General features: G+C 41.7%; 2 protein-coding genes across 8 annotated transcripts in view; one reads left to right on the top strand and one right to left on the bottom strand.

The window, feature by feature from the left end:
- The window catches only part of clcn2a (chloride channel, voltage-sensitive 2a), a 41,642-nt gene that overhangs the window by 8,851 nt on the left and 13,045 nt on the right, over positions 1-19,746 (top strand). For all 6 annotated transcript variants that reach the window (XM_056390725.1, XM_056390726.1, XM_056390720.1 and 3 more), the window contains exons 2-10: positions 7,493-7,661; positions 12,868-12,999; positions 14,277-14,405; positions 14,798-14,931; positions 15,278-15,367; positions 17,095-17,118; positions 17,628-17,706; positions 19,214-19,339; positions 19,574-19,658. In XM_056390725.1, coding sequence (XP_056246700.1) covers positions 7,493-7,661; positions 12,868-12,999; positions 14,277-14,405; positions 14,798-14,931; positions 15,278-15,367; positions 17,095-17,118; positions 17,628-17,706; positions 19,214-19,339; positions 19,574-19,658 — 968 coding nt within the window. The remainder of the gene's footprint in view (positions 1-7,492; positions 7,662-12,867; positions 13,000-14,276; positions 14,406-14,797; positions 14,932-15,277; positions 15,368-17,094; positions 17,119-17,627; positions 17,707-19,213; positions 19,340-19,573; positions 19,659-19,746) is intronic.
- Positions 4,487-7,059, bottom strand: LOC130178464 (zona pellucida sperm-binding protein 4-like). Of its 2 annotated transcripts, none has more exons than XM_056390730.1 (8): positions 6,724-7,059; positions 6,424-6,611; positions 5,893-5,990; positions 5,643-5,800; positions 5,369-5,558; positions 5,129-5,276; positions 4,954-5,029; positions 4,487-4,653 (listed from the first exon to the last, which is right to left on the bottom strand). In XM_056390730.1, exons 1-8 carry the CDS (start codon positions 7,016-7,018, stop codon positions 4,532-4,534), a joined length of 1,275 nt encoding a protein of 424 aa, XP_056246705.1. In that variant the 5' UTR covers positions 7,019-7,059; the 3' UTR covers positions 4,487-4,531. The 2 variants fall into 2 exon arrangements, with proteins under 2 accessions (XP_056246705.1, XP_056246704.1); XM_056390729.1 differs by having other exon boundaries at positions 5,369-5,561; positions 6,724-7,058.

A 19,746-nucleotide genomic window follows, 5' to 3' on the forward strand; every position in this document is an offset into this window, starting at 1 on the left:
AAAGTAATTCAGTCTGTTATAAGAGTCCTGGAATAAATCCTCCCTTCATGAAGGCTATAATGGCTGCATGTGTTCAGACAGTTTCAGAGAGGTGTTAATTCAACTGTGTGATCATTTGGGAGGATGTAGTTTATGCTGCTATTGAAGTGAGAGGTGTAGGCTAAATAACACCTCTCTGTAAAATGCAACATTACTGTAAACGTACCAGTGTTAGCCAGCTGGCTAATTTTCAGCTGCAGTCCAGCACAGTTAAACAGCGCCAGTATGTTTACACAACCATAATCAGATCTTTCAGTGTGTCTTTTACTGTCTTGTTTTCCTGTTCACTTTAAACCTCATGCAAACGTAATCTCCACGGATGATTGTCAGGATGTACACGGAACAACCCGCTTCCCCCTCAAGTCTTTTTCTTACAAGATGTCACTCTCTTTGCTTTATCCTTCAGTCTCACTGACATCACTTTCTACTAATATGATCGGAGTGTGTGCTGGTGTGTTTTCAGTTGTCTCTGTTTCACATGTTTGCCTAGGTCTGTTCGACAGTTTGAAGGGCTTTCATGTTTACTTCACTGTCAGTGTGTGTGCGTGTGAGTTCTGACTCATAGGTAACTGTAAAAGCAGCCTCCGCTACCCATATTAATGCAAATGTAGCGAGCGGGATGAGTCAAATTTGTCACTTCCTCATCTAATTCAATTTTCAATCTTGCCCCTGGAGGCTACAGGGCTGAGATTAGCCCGAATGCTTTAGTCCTCCTGTTATTCCCCTGGTCTCCTCAATACAAACTCAGCATGCATTTAAGTAATCACACTGCTACAACAGTATGTAGGAGTTTAAGGGTCTAAAACATCCATCGTTCTCTCTGCAGCGATGGGTCCCTTAACTCTCATACGCTACAAAACAAAAAAAAAAAAAGAGATTAAAATCCTCTTATAAATATGTATTAATAAAAAGCAGAAAAGATGAAAGTTTTAGATGTTCGAGCCCTCTTCATTAGAGTGTCAAATATTTGTCCTTCCTGTCTCATCACAATGAATACATTATCCATGCCGTGCTTTGGGATTTGCTGAATAATAGAGAACGTTTTATCTCATCTGTTGTGCTAGGCTTGCACATGGTCTGACTTAGAAAGGTGGCAAAGCGAGTGATGTAGCAGTAAAGTGGGGGGTCTTACGCAGAAGAAAGTTGGTGGACATGAGGCCCTCTCTTCTTGTGAAAAAGTCGGTGGGTGATCCCGCACACTAAGCACTGCTGCAGGGTGAAATGCAAGTTGCATTTGGGCAGCTGGTAAATGAAAGCGTATCCCTTGTGAGTACATACTTGGGAGCAATATATATTTTACAGTTGAAAAATCAACTTGTAACTAACTGCGGGTTGCTCGTATTGGTGAGCCTACAGAGAATTTTTACCTGAATCTGCAGCTTCCATCGGCTTTACGGAGCTTTATAGCCATTTTCAGCTCATTGTTTAGCTGTCTGGCCACTACTTTACTGTTTTGTTCACTCTCACAGCCCTCGTGGTTTCATTCACAGCCATGGCAAGCAGCTGTTTTCAGCTAAAAAGCTCTGTAACTGCAGGATCGCCAACCAGTCAAGTTGCAGGAAATATGGTCACAATCTCCTCTTCCTGAGTCACAGCATTGAATAATGGCCAAAAGTGCTTTTGCAGAACATTGTGATGTCACAGCGAAGTTGACCTTTGACCCTTTGGATATGAAATGTCATTTTTGTCCCGACCCTACATGTTCTGTGAGGTCATAGTGACCTTGACCTTTGACCAACAAAATCTAATCAGTTCATCCTTGACTCCAAGTAAATGTTTGTGCCAAATTTGAATAAATTCCCTCAGGGTGTTGCTAAGATATCGCGTTCACAAGAATGGGACAGACAGACATATATACAGGTGGACATATGTATGGACGGATGGACGTATGTACAGACAACCCGAAAACAAAATGCCTCCGGCCCTGGCTGTCGCCGGCATGGAGGCATAACCAGTGGGAGGCAGGAGTTGAACTGGTTTAAAGGGTTGTGATGTGGGAGGTAAACTGACTAATGTAGATACAGAAGTTGGTTATGTGGGAGTTAAACTGGTTACAAACAACAGCTCATTTAACCCACAGGGTCCCACCTGCTGCTCTCCCAGGGGGCTCTGCTCCAGATGGCCAGTGATTGCTTTCACACAGGCCCAAGAAAGAAACACTAACAGGCCCTGTTTATATTCCTAGTGAGAGTTTGTCTGGTGCTGGTTGTGGGTTTGTATGTGTCTATACTGTATGTGTGGGCGCCTGAAAATTTGTTTGCCAACACATAACGATTCAGAAGGAAAGTTGAAATTCAGCATAGCTGTCAATAGGTTCATTTACCAGTGTAGTGACTAGTTACCAAAGAGGAAAACCATCAGTGCAATGTTTCATTGGCCAAAATCTTCAGAAGTTGACAGACACGAGAATTTAGGAAATACTAACACAGCCCTAATGATTCTCTTTGGATGAAGAAAAAGTAGGACTCACCTCCAAACTTGAGTAATTTGAGGGGTTTTCTTTGCTTTTTCCCTTGTGTGCAAAATTGTTTTTTGTACAGTCTTTGGCAGTTTCATTTGTTAAACTGAGAGTACAGGGTGTCCTGTAGTGGTGTTAAGTAAATGTACAAATTCATCTTTAAAACCGCATCTTTAAACTGAACTGACTATGCTAAAACACAGTCACACAGGATGTGACTATCATGAACTCAACGTAACACCTCGAACAGACAACAGACTGTACCGAATGGAGTAGTCAGAGGAGCTGATAAATGCCATGGCGGTATGAATATACATTCACTTACAGGTGACTTACAGGTCTAAAGGTGATGTCATCGCCTATCTTAGAAAATAAGTGAACAGACTGTATAGTCAGTGACAATGAATCTTTGAACTAAATTGAAGAAAACTATTTGAATCAGAAAAGTGATTTATAATTTCCTCAGTTCAGTTTTGGCTGCAGACCATTGTTGCATGTTGAACTCCATTTTCTTCCCATGTCGCTTTCTCAAAAATAATCTTTAAAAAACAAATTAAGGTTTCATTAAGAATAGTAATTGCACAATGACATTATTGCACATTTGAATGCCTTACTGAGTTTTAGAAATTATACTGACCACCCTGGTGTGAAGGTTGTGTTGTCTTTGCGTCGCAAAGTCAAACAGCACTGGAAAAGTAAGTTTGTTTCAATTACAAAGGATATATACAGGAAAAGATCACGTTTTCAAGGCTTATCTTAAAAACAATAGCATGTTCATATGTACAGTGAAATAGTCAATGGTCACTGATCGTTTCTCCCGTTCATTCTGGCTGTGAAAAGACTTCTTCCTGATGTGATTTCACTGCAAGAGATGGGGGATAAAACTAGTCCTCACATTGGAGTTATTTTTAGGAAGGTTTTTCTTCAGGTCAAGTATGCACAGGAGGATCATTTGCAGTGAGCAATAACCGTTTCAATGAACATATGGAAATGCTAGTGTTGTTAAAGATGGACCTAGAAAAATGTGAACCAGTAGAGTCCATAGCCTTAGCATAGTTTGTGTGTGGTATTATTTCCACTCCAACTAGTTTAATTTTTATTCACTGATCCTTTAGTATTCCACACAATCCCCTCTGCAGCCATCAGATTGCTTTAATTGACAGCATTTTTAACCAGTGGCAAAATCTGTTTACATTTCACTCCTGACATGTTTATGCATATCCGTGCAGCAGCTGTTAGTGTGTCAGCTCACACTTATTGGCTGATCCCTCTCAGATTTTGCTGTGTGGTTTATGAGGCAGAACTGTTGTCTGAATGTGATGTATAGCTGCATCTTGGGTAAATGCTTCCCAGCAGGTTGGAGGTTACGTTGGAGGGGGATGAGCCCGCCGACAGCCTGGATGGTCTTTTTTGCTCATCAGTCAGAATCGAACCTATGCAGCTGCTCTGCTTTCCCTCTGCACCTCCTGTTCATGCGAGCAGAAACAGCGAGTCTGGAGGAGTCGTGATGCCCATCTCAATGAAGGAGGGGGATGGAGGAGTTGAGTGGGACAAAAAAGGGAGGTGGTGCGCAGAGCAGTGGAGGAGAGATGCTGCAAGTTGTAGCATACACAGAAACCTAGAGGGACTGTTATCAAAAAATAAAGACTGAGAGGGAGAACATGAAGGAGACAAGCAGCGAGACTGGAGTCGTCATGATACCAATCTTAATGTGGCGTGCTAGAAAGATCAGTGTTTTGGCACCACACTTCCTTTTCTCAGCTACAAACACTTCTCAGCTCACTAGGATGTACAAATACCTTCCTCATTGTGCCCGTTTACAGATTTCAGTATAAATTTTACTGAGTATCCAGTTGCAAATGCAACCTTGATTCCTCAGCAGAAATCAGTAAGGGGTTACATTACAACACATGCCTCTGAATAAAAATCTAGCTCAGCAAAAATGTAGCACTAGTGACCTTCAAGAAGAATTTCAGACATGCGCCAGTTTTTAGTACAAGCTTTTTATTAAAATGCATGGCCAGATATGGACAGTCATCTGTTCGATTTGGTGTCGGGAGCAGACGTAGTCCTCTCCTCTGTCAGGATCACCTCTCCACTTGAGACCACAGCCCTCTGGTTTGAGGAAGCTTTCCTCACTGCAGCCACTGCTCTCCCTGAAAGGGAAGAAGGGAAATTGCAACTGTTACTGTGGATTTCTTTAGTTTTACAATAGTGCTTTAGAGACACATCTGTTTTGATAATTGCTCAAGTCATTTGTGCAAAAAAATGCCAAACATTGAACTTTTAGTGATGCATGGATTCAGCTTTCCCCTCTAGATAACTCAGGGAATCTGCAGATAACTGATCTGCTTAGCCAATACCGTCTCATCCTCCAAATGAGATGATATGGCTGAAGCAGCTGTATTTAACTGAAGTCACAATTTTTATAGTTGCAGCCATAAGGAGCTACTCACGTTGCCGGTGGCATGGCTGTGCACAAGAGTTTGTGCTGCTGGGGTAACACACTGCAGTAGCACAGTGGATGAACACCTGGAAGAAAAAAAAACACACCATGCAAGTTGCACATTAAATGAAGGAAACTACAAGTACATTTCAGTTATTGAAACTAGTGTTTGAGCTAAATTGTACCGTGTCCTGTTGAGTAGTAAAGGTGTTTTGATCCACAAATGTGAACATTTTGATGATGAAACGTTTGTGGTGTGATGGATACTGAAGCCCAGAGGAGCCATCCACAGGCACTACTGTGGTTGTGTAACGGTCATCGTGGTAGGGACATCTGTAGGCAACAACATCATGTTAAACCACAGAAACAAAAAGTTGCTCAAAGAAGTACAATTTCAGTTATTAAATCCATATGTTTCATCATACCCATCAACCAGAAGGTCCCATTGTGGCAAACTGTGAGGATTGGGGGTGGATGTGGCCCAGCAGTGCTCCAGGTTCAAGACGATGTTTGGATCAGACCTCTCCAGGAGTCGCACCTCGACATGCACAGGTTCCCTCAGCACTTTAGTGACAGGATAGTCTTCTCGAGTGTAGAAGGAGCTGTACGCTACCTCTTCTGGAATCAGAAGCGCTCAGTTTTACCAAGACAGAATTATGCATTAGCTGGTATCGTTATCAAAGCTCTTGTGCCACTCACCTTCCACACATCCCTTTGAGAGACACTGTCCGTTGCCCAGTCTGAGCTCCACCCTGAGGGGTCCTGCAGCAGCGACTGGCACTGGGGGAGGAAGAGCGTTCACCTCCAAGACGAGAGCCTCCACTGCTGTGCCCGAGTATCTACACTGGAACAATAACCTGTTTGGGGGGGGGGGGGGATTTTACCATCTTAGGAAACCTCAAGTGGGTCACAAAAACCAAAGAGGCTGATTGATTTTATGTGAACTCACTCAAAATGACTGTCCCTGGTGATTGATCCTCTTGGGCCAATTCCCACTTCATATGAGGAAGACATGTGGTTCTCATACACCACATACCCCTCTTCCTCCTGCAGGAGGAGGAAATGTTGAAACAGTTGCACATTAAATATAGATTTGTTCTGTTTATATAAATAAATAAAAACCAAGGAAAAATGCCAAGTATCCTGCATTTTCATATTCTGAAATGGAAAAACTATGATCTATTTCATCAAAGTGTTTTGTTGTTTTGCATTAAACAGGTTACAATGAAGACAGATATAGAGAGGGGTATGACATGAAATAGAGGTCCAAGTCCAGTTTTATTTTTAAATTGAATACCTCCAAGTTTTGGACTGTTTGTCAAAGAAACTGAAGATTTAATTTTGGCTGCAGGAACATTGACAGACTCACCACTGATATTTATAGACAGAACAATTGTCAAGCAAAAATTTTACAAGGAAATTACTGTCACAACCAAACATGATAAAATATCAAAAATAATCTAAAGACTTCACCACCCACCTTGATTGTAGTACCACATGCAGTCACAGGGAACTGAAAGATGGCAAAGGCAGCGGTGACACCAGCTGGGGTACAGGAGGGGTTGTTTGTCTCCAGCAGGCTGACTGAATCCACATCTATGTGGGGCATAGTGGCATCTCGAGCCACGACCACCACAAACTGGCCATCCCTGGTACACTGCACAGTCACTGGGTGAGAAGAGTGGGTGTTGCAGTAGTTCATTTTTTTTTTTTTTTTTCCATTACTCACCATGTAGTGTTTGTAAGAGGCACTAGAAGCTACGCTAGAGAGCACAGATACCTGCTTTCCCGTAGTAGCACTGCCGCCCATCAAAGCAGCAGTTTATGTTTTCACACTGCTCGGCTGTGATATCTCGAGTCCCGCACTGTATCTTCTCAGTCTCCGCCACCTGACATTTATCAAAGGGAACTGAAGGTGGAGGAACCTTCAACCGTTGCTGAGGCGGCTGGGAAGGAAGAGGAGGTTGATGTTTCTGCAGAGGCATCGTCCAGTAATGCTGGGCAGTAACATCACAAACTGAAACCACAACCACCACCACCACTACACCAAACAGACACTTGAAAAGCTCCATCATGGTGTTAGTAACTACACACTGACCAAACCTGCAACAGGAGCATCTGTGGCTGAGACGCAGGCTTTATACATGACTGATGGTGTTTAGTTTTTCTGAGAACGCTGCCTCTCATCGTTAGGAGTCAATTGTGTGGCAGGCCTGCAGAGTTAATCAGCTGGGAGCTGACAGGTGGAGCTCATTGTCTGCTCATCTGTCTGAGAAAAAGTCATTACACCACAGTTGAGTCAATGCTGAGTGGATTTTTTTTTTTTTTAAAGCGACTTGAGAAAAGCGGTTAATTAGTAGAAGTCAGTACATTTTGTGACGCCAGGCTCTGTTTACTCTGAGCTTGAACCTCAGTGCTTTTACAGAAGCTGACCATCTTTACTGTGTACTGACTGAACAACCTGCTGCATCACACTGACATTTCTTTCACTTCCTTCCACTCACACTACCTGTATAAAAGCTCTCTTTTTCTGTCTTTCATATACACAGATGTATGGGCGGTACACCCAGGAGTTGGGTGTGTATGCCAAGGAGGAAGCAGCCCGCCTACGGGATGGAGGAGTGCGGGATGGCGGAGGACTGCGGAGGAACACCAGCGTTCGTAGTCGTGCTGCTGATCTGCTGGAATATGAGAAAGACCCCTGTGCAAAGTGCCAATGTAGGTGATGATCATGTAACAAGCCCCCAAATCTTCTCTGCACTGTGCTTCGCAGGGAGCAAGTGTGCAGGACAGGTAGTGTAGTGCACAGACATGTCCTGAAGGTCGGACTAAAGCAGTGTTTAATGTGTGTGTGTGTGTGTGTGTGTGTGTGTGTGTGGTGTGTGTGTGTGTGTGTGTGTGTGTGTGTGTGGTGCCCTGAAGCCGCCTTGTGCAGCAGATTGCAGCGCTCCAGCAAGCGTGAAAGTTGTGTGAAAACACTGACTTCTTTAAGTACAGCAGAGCGGCTACCTGACACAGGGGAGCAGGAGAGGATGTGAACACGATTAAATGTGACTGATCTGAGCAATGACCTCCAGCCAACAAGGCTGTCTCAATGTCAGACAAAGACAGCCCCCTCTGCTGGCTGCCAGTGGCCCACCGTGCACATGTCTGTGTGTGTGTGTCTGTGTGTGTGTGTAGAGATGTTTGCTTTTCTCTGTGTGTATTTTTGTTTGTGTGAGCAGATCTCTGATCTGAACTGTCAGATTATTTTATGTCTAGGCTTCCCAGATGACTGCAGATAAGGGAGTGGCACCAGAAGAGAGCTCCACTTCAGACTGATGTACTCAACAATAATAGAGTGAAGGATTGTGTCTCTTTCTCTCGCTCGCTCGCTCGCTCGCTCGCTCTCTTTGTATGTTTGAATTGCGTCCTTAAATTGTTCTTATTTTTATTCATACTGTTAACCTTCATTTAAGCAGGTTACTAAAATTAAAGGGATTATTTTGAAAGTTAACAGCGGGGTCAGTTCACCCAAATTAAATAATTATTGAACTATTAGAAATAGTACCTATGGGGCGTCGTGTCGCGTAGTGGTCTAAGCAGGCGCCCCATGTGTAGCGGCTACAGTCCTCGCTGCAGTTGGCCCCGGTTTGAGTCCCGCATCAGACGGCCTTTGCTGCATGTCATTCCCCCTCTCTCTGCCTCCCCATTTCCTGTCTCTCTACTCTACTATCAAATAAAGGCATAAAAAAGCCCAAGAAAAGAAATAGTACCTATGAAAAGTGTTCACGGTGAGGCCTGGGGATTATCCACTGTAATAGTATCAGAGACATTGTTCTTAGAACGACACATTTTAATGTCATTTTTCAATGATGTGAGCTCCACATGAAATCCCCGTCACTTCCGTTGTATTGATGTGATGGATGAAATTTAGAGGTGGAAATCTCAAAACCTGATAGAATAAAAATTATCTTTAGTCTTAAAAGTACAAGAGGAAAAGAGAAAATGTGTAATTTTGGAAATGTGTAGTCCATTAAGTCGATGAACAAAATATTTTTTCCACCTATTGTTAAAAAAAGAAAAGAAAAAAAGCCAAAACGTCACAGATTTTCTTTGTCTTTTTTCTTTCTTACTGTTCTGTGATATGATATGAAATGTCCTTGAGGTTTAGACTGTTAAATCTGCTTAATTCCACTAAAAAGACACAAGAAACCCCAGAACTTTTGAATTATAATTTTCTTCAGTATCAAAGTAATCCAGTGATAGCTGTCAGTAGATCCATGGTCGCTGCTGATTAGAAATTCTCAGGTTATAGCCCACAGTGTAAATCACTGAATCAGTTGGCAACATTGTATTTCCTGTTTACATCTCCCAAATTTATGGGAAATGTAGTTTCAGTTTTCTTGATTCTGTTTTGAGTGGGAGTGTGAGACTTTCAAAACCCCTGCTATGGAACAAATTATTAATTGACAAAATACTTGACAGTGACGACGGATAATGAAAACAGTCTTAGCTGCACAGACTTGGTGGAACCGACCATTTAAATGCAAAAATCAATAATAAAAAAAAGTCTTAACACATTGAATAATCTCATAAAAAGGGAGAGAAAGAGAGCGGCGGAGCGTTTGTTTTCACATGTGCTTGCACAAGTGAGCTGCCGTGGCCGTTTTCCAGTCTCCGTCTCTGCCTCCTTGCCCTTGTGACTGGTGATCTGATTAAAGCTCGATAGATTGCACCATAGGTGAAAGCGACACTATATCAGCTCAGCCTCGCTCGCTGGCTGTAATGGAAGCCATTTAAAATAATCACTCTCAGATCAGGAGCCAGCCAGAGTGATTTGTGTGCTTGCTGTCTGCGTGCTGTGTGTGCTCGTAGATCAAGAGGTGTTTGTATTTTTAGACTCATCTTTAGATAGACGCTCGGGCTGGACGGCTTCTGCTTTTGTCTTGTTAGGTAATGTGTACGGAGAGAACCTTCAGATTTGGAAGTGGGAGTTTTAGTGTTTTCCTCTCATGTATCTGTGTGTGGGAACATCATCTCTGTGGGTGATGGAGTACTAGTGTGTGTTAAGATCAGTAACTGAAGCTGCAGCTTTCGAACAAGGCAGCCTACACATGCAGCTAGAGGCTCTGCTGTCGGTCGTGATGGAGAGCTAAAAACATACTGCCTCACTGTGTTTATTTTGACTCACCGAGTCAGTCTTTCTGGGATTTCATAGGTGACGTTACTCAGATCTCAGTCTACCAGTGACTCCATGGATAAGCATCATGTACTGTGTCACATGTTATGTTTGTCAGGTGATGCAATGCAGGACTAACAGAGGTGGGGAAAATGTCTGGCATTGGGTGTGATTTTTATTATGGGATCAGGATAAGACATCTGTGAATACCACTGAGCCTGCGGATGTGAGCGCAAGCCAAGATGCACACGGAAGTATGGCAGGTGCCAGACAAACTGTGTGTGTGTGTGTGTGTGTGTGTGTGTGTGTGTGTGTGTGTGTGTGTGTGTGTGTGTGTGTGTGTGTGTGTGTGTGTGTGTGTGTGTGTGAGAGAGAGAGACAAAGAAGCTGTGGGAAGGGGACTTTCCTCAGCCTCTATCACACGAGAATGTCCAATGAACTGTGAAATAAAAATCATAGATCCAGTGAAGAACATGGCACTCTAAATTTCACTGACAGGTTTATCTCTAAATATTTCTCTATAAAATGTTCCTCCTTTTTTTAAAAAAGAAAAGTCTGTGTCCTCTGTGTGACGGGGTGTGTCTGCACATGAGTGTGTTTGCATGTGCGCTCCATGTGCATGTTCTCTGGTGGCAGAAGACTGAGAATTTACTGTTTTTACTTGTCTTACATGAGAAAATTGAGTATTTCTGGGCTGTTGTACAGTCAAAACAAGATGATGGCGATTCGACATCATGACCTTGAAAAATGTGAGGATAAAAATGATTGTTAGTTGCAGCCTTACATGTCAGAAAGTAAAGCTGTGTGGCTCATTTATAGTTTTTTGAACAAGAATGTAATGGAGGTCTGTGGCACAGAACAATCCATGTCTGGCTTTTGTTAGTAGAATATGCACACTGTTGGTTTTGGTATCACTGGCTTTATCCTTTAAGCAGCATGGTCTGCCTGATCCATGTCTTCCTGTCTCTCTCTATGTTTTTCTTTCCCATCACTGTGTTTACCGTCATCCACACATCTGTTGCTCTGTTTGTTTCTCCATGACAAACGTCACTAAATTAAAAAATAAATTAAAAAATTAAAAAAAGGTATCTTGACTTTTACGTTTTTATGAAATATGGATCTGGCAAATGTGTTAGTAGCACATTTTTAGCCTCCCTGGGGATGGGCACATCTATGAATGCTCTGGATATTGAAGTGAATTCCAGGCTTTGGCAGTGTCCGCAGACAAGAGAGAGGAAATGAGTCCAGTGATGCTTCTTTTAGCTGACCTAGCTCAGAGTTATAGATTATAATGTAATGGTTAGAATTTATAACCGTGACCCAGCTTTGTTTTGTCTCCGTATTCTCATGTTTGAGGTGGATGAAGATAAAGTGATGCTGTCACTCTCATCATATTCACCACAAAATAACCTCCTTTAGTTTTGTTATTGTTCTTCCGCTGCTCAGTCGCACCTGGTAAATACACAATATCTCAGTGTCCACTCTGCTCTTTGTGTTTATCAATCCCCAATTTTCTTTAGTTTTCATCTGAAACTGGATCCTTTATTCAACACAGCAGGAGTATGATTGAATTCCCGCCCCTCCTTTATTTGTTCTCATAAATAATTACAGGATTCACGTCCAATCATGACTTGTCCAGGCTTTTATTTCCACCATGTTAGACTAATGTAATGGCCTTTTCTCAGGCGTCCCTCAACGTCATCTCATTGGGAGTCCTCACAAAGATCCCAACATCTCCTGACATGATTTTCTGACCCTCATCTGATAGAACTATCATTTATTTACCACATAACTGGTACAAAATTTCAGAAGATATAAGACTTACCTTGATTTTTTTTTTTTTTAAAGTATATTTTTTTGGGCTTTTATGCCTTTAATGGACAGCACAGTGGAGAGTGACAGGAAACAGGGAGGCAGAGAGAGGGGGAATGACATGCAGCGAAAGGCCGTCCGATGCGGGATTCGAACCGGGGCCAACTGCAGCGAGGACTGTAGCCTCTACACATGGGGCGCCTGCTTAAACCACTACGCTACACGACGCCCCTTACCTTGATTTTTAACAATCTTTAAATCCAAACTTGTGTATACTCCGCTGCCTTTGACCGAACTTGCTTGAATGCACTAGAGGTTTAATAAATCTTCTATCACAAAATATGTAATTTTATATAACAAATGTAATATACATAAATGTACTGAATGTAGTAATATTTCTGGAAACTGCATTCGAAAAAGCAGCCACACACTGTTAACTGGTAATATTAAACTGAGAGCGATCACTGTCTGGTGAAAATACATATCAAATATATTCCTTATATATGTTATCATATTGCTCAACCCCTCCTTGCACTTATACCTTAACTTATCTTGTTTTTTTTTGGTTTTTTTTAGATTATATATTTTAGGTTTCTGTAAAATTTAATTTAGTTGTCAGTATTATGTTGTATGCACTTTATGTTCTCTTATTGTAAGTTTCTGTCTGATGTATTACAGTATCTACATAAAGCACTTTGAATTGCCCGTGTGTTTGAAATACTGCATACTTTCCTCGTCTTCTCTTGCCTAAAGCTTTCCATTCATTCCTTTTCTCCTCTGTCGTTACATATTCTCCTCTTTCTTCTCCTTCGTCTCTGACACTGCTGGTTCTTTGAGTCTCACACCGACCTGTATCTCTCTGTAGTCCCGTCACATCGTGAAGATTCAGTTCAGAGAGTTTGCTTTTGTTTTTCTTTCCCTTCAGCTCTCTTTTTGTCTCTGCGCCCTCAGTGTGTGCGTCTCGCTGCCAGAAGTTCCTGATCTCGCGGGTGGGCGAAGACTGGATCTTCCTCATTCTGCTGGGGCTGCTCATGGCTCTGGTCAGCTGGGTCATGGACTACGCCATCGCCTTCTGCCAAGAAGGTAGGAGAGAGACAGAGAGCAGGATAGAGAGAGGATGGAGTTGGAGAGACGGATGGGCGGTGAATGTAGGACTGTTGTAATAAAGTGCCATTTTTTTTGCCAGGCAGGGAAAATTATGCAGATTTCTGGTTTAGAAAAATAAATTAACTAGAAATATTTTGACCTGAATTTGACCTTAATAAAATTATAAATTCCAATAAATACACAAAGATTTTTTATATTTTCTTTTTAGATTTAAGTTTTAGGTCCTCTTTCTCATGCCAATAAGAAATCTGTAAATAATCAAAATAACAACAGAGTGGCAAAACTGCTACTTTTACTGCAGGTGGTTAATATACTTGAAAAACAAAATCTAAACACAACAATTTGTGCAGTGTTTCTCCAGATGTGTGGCACAAATGTAGAAAAGAGGGAAAAAAATCCTCAGAAAATTACATTTTGCTGTGGATTTTTCTCTTCACTCTTGGAGAGATTATTCACCTGTGCATCAAGAGCTCCATTCACATCCACGCAAAACTTGACGAATCTGCAAACACAGGCAGACAACAAAACAGTTTATCACAGCCAACATCTGGTGAAGAGAGGGACAGATACTCTGGTTAAACCTCTGTTTAGTCTCTTCCTGCTCTCTGCGATTTACAAGATTCTGTCGTTGCTGTGCGATCACTGAATGAGCAGACGATCTGGATTTGAAACACAACCAGTTCACCGTGCAAACAGTTTTTTCTGCATTGAGACAATGGAGTCGCTATTTTATGGTCGCAAAGTGGTCAAGCATACATACAGCTCAGTAACAACACCTGCTGTTTGTTGTGTGTTTGGCTATATTGACATATAAAATGAGTCGTCAAACGGGGCTCTGAAGTGGTCACGAGGTGATTTGACACATAGGAAAGTGGAAAAATGCTTTCCCCACCCAGTGCAAGGCAGGTGTTTCGAAATGTGTCCACTCTGAAGGATGTTTTTTGAAAAGAAAATGACAACTTGTTGCATATGTTTTCAGGTGGTGAGCAGGTGGAGAAAATAGTTGCATTCTCATTTGTAGCTGTAGCAGATCCAAGCAGATTTTCCTCCTCCTCCTTTTTAAATGGTAAATTTGACTGTAGGAGAGCTAAATGATGAATGAGGAGGGGGAGGCCACCAGGCTGCTAAAGGTGAAGAAAAATCCATGAATAAGGGTAAATCTTGATAGATGTGGGAATTGTCTGTTAAATGATTTAGTTTTCTCCTGCATTGTACTGTGATGAAGCTACTTATGTGTGTGTGTGTATGTGCAGCACAGAAGTGGATGTATGGTGGACTGGACAGTAACATGCTTCTGCAGTACATCGCCTGGGTCACCTACCCTGTAGTTCTCATCACTTTCTCAGCGGGATTCACACAGATACTGGCGCCGCAGGCTGTGGGTAAGACACATACACACACACACACACACACACACACACACAAACACACACACACACCCACATACACACACACAAACTTAAATAATTTATGCATAAACATATGTATTCCTATCTCTAATTCATGGTCACATTTCTGTGTTTGGATAATGTAATTGGCCCTATAATGCACCATAAGGCCTCCAAGGACGTGCTGTACGTTTCCTAAAATATACCTCTGATGAGATGTGCATACAGAAAACTACATGAATATCAATCAGCCCCCCCACCCCCACCGCCACCCCTTGCTCTTCATTTATTCCTCTCACCCCTCTCTGTGTAATTGCTCTCTTTCAACTCATCCTTTTTCTCCAATCCATCATCCCACCTGGCACTTCTTTGTTTTCATTTTCCAGGTTCAGGTATTCCTGAGATGAAGACGATACTGAGGGGGGTGGTCCTGAAGGAGTACCTGACCTTCAAGACGTTTGTGGCCAAAGTCATTGGTCTGACCTGTGCCCTGGGTAGTGGGATGCCCCTGGGGAAGGAGGTAGAGGGTTTATTTTTCCTTCATCTCCTCCGATCGCATAACACGAGACAGATAGCTTGACAGTTTTTGAAGTTTCTTGTCAAGAGGATATAATAATCCTCTAGAATCATTATAGTCATGGCTGCGAAAATAAAAGAGTGATTTACTGCTAAGAACACTTGCATTTCCCATTTGGGGGGGATAATAAAGTTGTTTGAACTGAATCTGAGCTGGGTTTAATCTAGCAAAGGTTTAGAGTAATGCCCCTGAACTTGAGCACAGCATGTTCTGCTCAGCGCTAAAATGTGCTTTCAGTCACAACCTGTTTGCTAACATCCTTATCTCTCTCCCCTGCCCTCCCTCTCAGGGACCCTTCGTTCACGTTGCCAGCCTCTGCGCCGCTCTCCTGAGCAAATTCATGGCTGCTGTTTTTGGGGGGATTTACATGGTGAAAATGGTAAGCACCTTTTAAACTCTTCCACAAATTTTCAGGCAAATAGATGCACAAATTCAAACTTGTTTCAGTTACTGAGCTTTGAGGACATTCACTGATTATGCCTCTAACTGGAGCATTCATCATTTCAGCTAAATGTCCTCTCGTAGGCGTGAAATCAAAAAAAGAAGTTTGGGTAGTTTCATAGGTGAATTCAGTCGTTCTAAACTGCAGCTACAGCCCTGTACTGAAGTGTTGTTTCCAATAATCTCCCTCATCTGATGATGATTCATTCATGAGTGTAATAAATCATCATTAATTGAATTAATGATCAGTGAACTTGTTCTGCTTTACACCGTACCTGTAGAAGTTTTGCCTTCCTCCCCTCAGTCAAAGCTGGAATAACTGTATTTCTTTTTTTACCCTGTGTTTAATGGAGGGAGACCAGTGCTCTCTTTTCAGGAACAGCCCATTCACACTCGCACAGTTTCCTGTATACATGTTCCTGGAAGCTGCCCAGTACAACCACAGTCTCATCTGTTGGCCAATGACCCGCTCCACTGGAGCATTTGAGGGGTTGAGGACTACTTCATTAGCCATCGACAATTTGGGGATCAACCAGGGGACCTTTCTAATGCTAACCACTTCTTTGGCCATCTGCCCTTCATGCCTCACTACTAAATGTGCCAAATGGCGGTTTCTAAATAGACATTTTGTTTGAATTTACCTTGAGGGACTTATTTCAAATGCTTGTTTACCATGTAATGTAGTTGAAAATGTTCGTATGATCAACGTGTGGTGAGTTATCTGTGAGAAAAAAAGTAATTAAACAATAAAATGTGCTCAGGACGTCAGCAATGTTTTAGGGTGGATTTTTCCTTTAACCCTTAAACTAATCTAAAATAACTCATACAACAATACAAGGCAATTCAGAAGCTATGTACATTATTGTACTAGACATGACTTGAACATGTGTATGAAGCTGTGCATATATATATAATATATATATATATATATATATATATAGATATTTGCAGAAGTAAGAGTCAAGTAGTATCAGTCAAGTATCATATGAAATATACATAATTTATTTATAGTTCTGGTTATGCAGCTATAAAAGTGAATACAAAATATATGGAAAATACAGTTTTAAATGATAGAAGCTAATAGGAAATTGAAAAGAAAAGTCAAAAGTGAGTGAAAAGGAGGAAAACGAAGAAAGAAAACCGAAAGAACAACACAAACACAGCTGCACAATGAAAAGTCTTTGACATTTCTTTGACTTTCTGCCACTCTCCAGGATACACTCTTGCCTCCACTCATGTGAGACCTCACCCCGGGCTCCTGTCTCTTTCTGCACTGGACAATGTGCTGTACGTCTCCTTCTGGGAGAGCTCTCCTCTGTTTGTACCAACAGCACCAGCACTCCCATCAGTAATGGAGGAAGATAGACTTGAGGGATGCGGAGGAAGAAAGGCACAGTTAGAGAGACTCAAGTAGTCCAGGGGTCGACCACGGCCATTAAACATGATCAGTCTGGGAACATGTTAATTCAGTCCACTGTGGAATCAAGACGGTGTTTGCCGAAGCTCATTCGCTGCTTGTTTGATTCTGTGTGGCTTGGATAATGAGTTGGATGTCTTCCAGGAGGAGGATAAAAAAAGGTAACCTCTCCACTCACACAGATGGCACTCACACATATTTCTGTCTGTTTTTTTCTTCTTCTTTTTTTTTCACTTTTACCACTAAAGGAAGAGCCCTTTGAGGGATGCAAGGTATGAACGCATGAGTCAGATAACTTCTTTATTGCCAATTCCATCTACATTAATAATCCATGCTGCCCATTTCAGAGGCTGAGATAGATTGATGCCTTTCCATTTGTCTGCGCTGTGTTTGATCCTGTTCAGTGAACCGTCGCAGCGAGGCATCGATCTGTGTTGCCTTTGCTTGAATACAAACATCTCATTCCATGATTTCAGCACACAGTCCTGCGTTTTCAATTCTGGCCTCCTATATCTCACCGCTCATATATGTAATCTCAATGAATGTGAGAAGATTCAGCAGCAGCTCTACAATAAAACTGTTGCATTTGTAAACAGTTGGTGACTTTGGTTTTTCATGACAAATGCATTTGTTGTGTATTGTGTGTTTGTGGCATTTGCACGTACATGTACACCTGTTGGGATTTGTGTGTGTGTGTGTGTGTGTGTGTATTTTCTTGAATGCACGGCTCTGTTTGTGTGTGTGTGTCTATCTGTGTGTATATCTGATTCTGTTCGGACAGAACGAGTTGAGGAACACAGAGATGCTGTCAGCTGCCTGTGCAGTGGGTGTGGGCTGCTGCTTCGCTGCCCCTATTGGAGGTAAGACAACATGACTGCAGCCTCTGATTGAATGGTATCTAATTATGGTAGATAATTATGGGAGCTAATTAGATGAGGAGAATATTTACCCCGCTGGCAGCAGAGGATGCCACTCTTGGTCAGTCCATCAGTCTAACTCTCATCCAGAGCGGCATACTCTATCTCAACAGCTACTGGCCAGAATAAATTGTTCATGAATATTCATGTCAAAGAATGTTTCCCAATATTTTTGATGACTCTGTGATCTTTCCCCTGGTGCCACAGTCAGGTCAAAAATCACTTGATCATTCACTTTAGTCCACATCAAGGTATCTTTAAAGCTGGAGTGCCGGACTTTTACATGCAAATGAACATCTGTTACATTCAAGCCCTTGCCAAATGAGTTTGCACAAGGCTGATTAAACCTATCAGCGCCATGTAAATCTCTATCAAACAGTCTTACTCAGCAGATGGAGTTGCCCACTTGTCTTGGAAATGTAAATGTTCAAATTTAATTTTCTTTCTTCTTAGCACTGAAAGGACTTCCCTTTCATGTTGGCTTAAAAGACCCTTTTGACCTTGAAAACAGTATCTCAAAATTTATCTTGAACTTTTCTATGAGACCACCTTTAGAAAAAATGTATATTTTGTACACAAAAAATTTCCATGAAACGTGTCAGGCACTTGGAGATAATACTTTGAACAAACTCAAGGTCCTCTTACTAGCTTTTTCCCAAAGCTTTGAGTGGCATAACACAGTCTTTCTCACGTCATCTGCTGATCAAGGCTGTGATAATGAAGACCAAAAAAAGCCAGCAAGAAAGCCTTGAGTTATGATTATTTTGTCAGATTCCTGTGTGTATTGTTTGCGCAGAGTAGAATAGAATAGATGCTTGTGGCTACACATCAAGATGCAAGTGGAGCTTGTTTTTGGCACATGATTGACACCATGCCTCATTCATTTCAATCAACTTGACCAGATCGCACTGACATACAGTACAATATATACTAGACATTCACTTACCAGAGAGAGGATTCATACACATGCAATGGAGCTTTTTCAAAACAATGAACAACACAAAGAGGTCAAGAGAGAAGGTAGAAATTACTGTGTTGTCTTATTTCAAGGTGTGCTGAATGCTAGTTATGACCGGAGAGAACTGCCTATAAATGTGGAGGCCTGTGGGACGATGTGTTAAATGTTGCCAAACCAAAAACATTTAGCTATAATTATCAGAGCTGTTGATTATTTGACACTTTGTTATAAATAAGAGTAAACTAAATATCTTTGTGTTTTAGGCTGTGATGTTACCTGGGGTTGTGGGAAATTGGGAAATAAGAATAGTATTTTATACTATTTCCTGTTATTGTATAGACAAAATAATCAACACATTGATCAATAATGAAAGTAATTATTAGCTGCAGCCCTAATAATGATGCTCTCTAGGATATGTGATTAAAGTGTGATCAAGAAATGGTTCTGTGAAGCCTTTGTGTGGGAATAAATATGTGTGTTTCTGTGATGCAGGGGTGCTGTTCAGTATTGAGGTGACTTCAACGTTTTTTGCTGTGAGAAACTACTGGAGGGGCTTTTTTGCTGCCACCTTCAGTGCCTTCATATTCAGGGTGCTGGCAGTGTGGAATCAGGAGGAAGGTAAGACATAAAAAAAGACTTGTTCTGTCCGTTTATTAATGTCCTTTTCCTACCTTGTGTTTGTGTATTTCTGTGTGTTTGTGACTGTACCTGTGTCATTATGTGTGTTTTCTGTTTTCTGAAACAATGATGATAAAAAATCTCCATATTATATTATATTATATTAATAGTCAGTGTAATGACATTTTGCTGTAGAGTCTCCACACAGTGAGAACAATCCTCTTTTTTCCTCAGAGACCATCACTGCTCTCTTTAAGACTCGTTTCCGTCTGGACTTCCCGTTTGACCTTCAGGAGCTGCCAGCGTTCGCCATACTCGGGTGAGTGTGTTTCTCTGGATTGACGCCACATTAAACTGATCCTAGAGCAGTTTGGCGCCTGGGTTAACAAGGAGAGCGCTCTTATTCA

This window comes from Seriola aureovittata, chromosome 12, assembly GCF_021018895.1.
Source record: "Seriola aureovittata isolate HTS-2021-v1 ecotype China chromosome 12, ASM2101889v1, whole genome shotgun sequence".
Classification (NCBI taxonomy): domain Eukaryota; kingdom Metazoa; phylum Chordata; class Actinopteri; order Carangiformes; family Carangidae; genus Seriola; species Seriola aureovittata.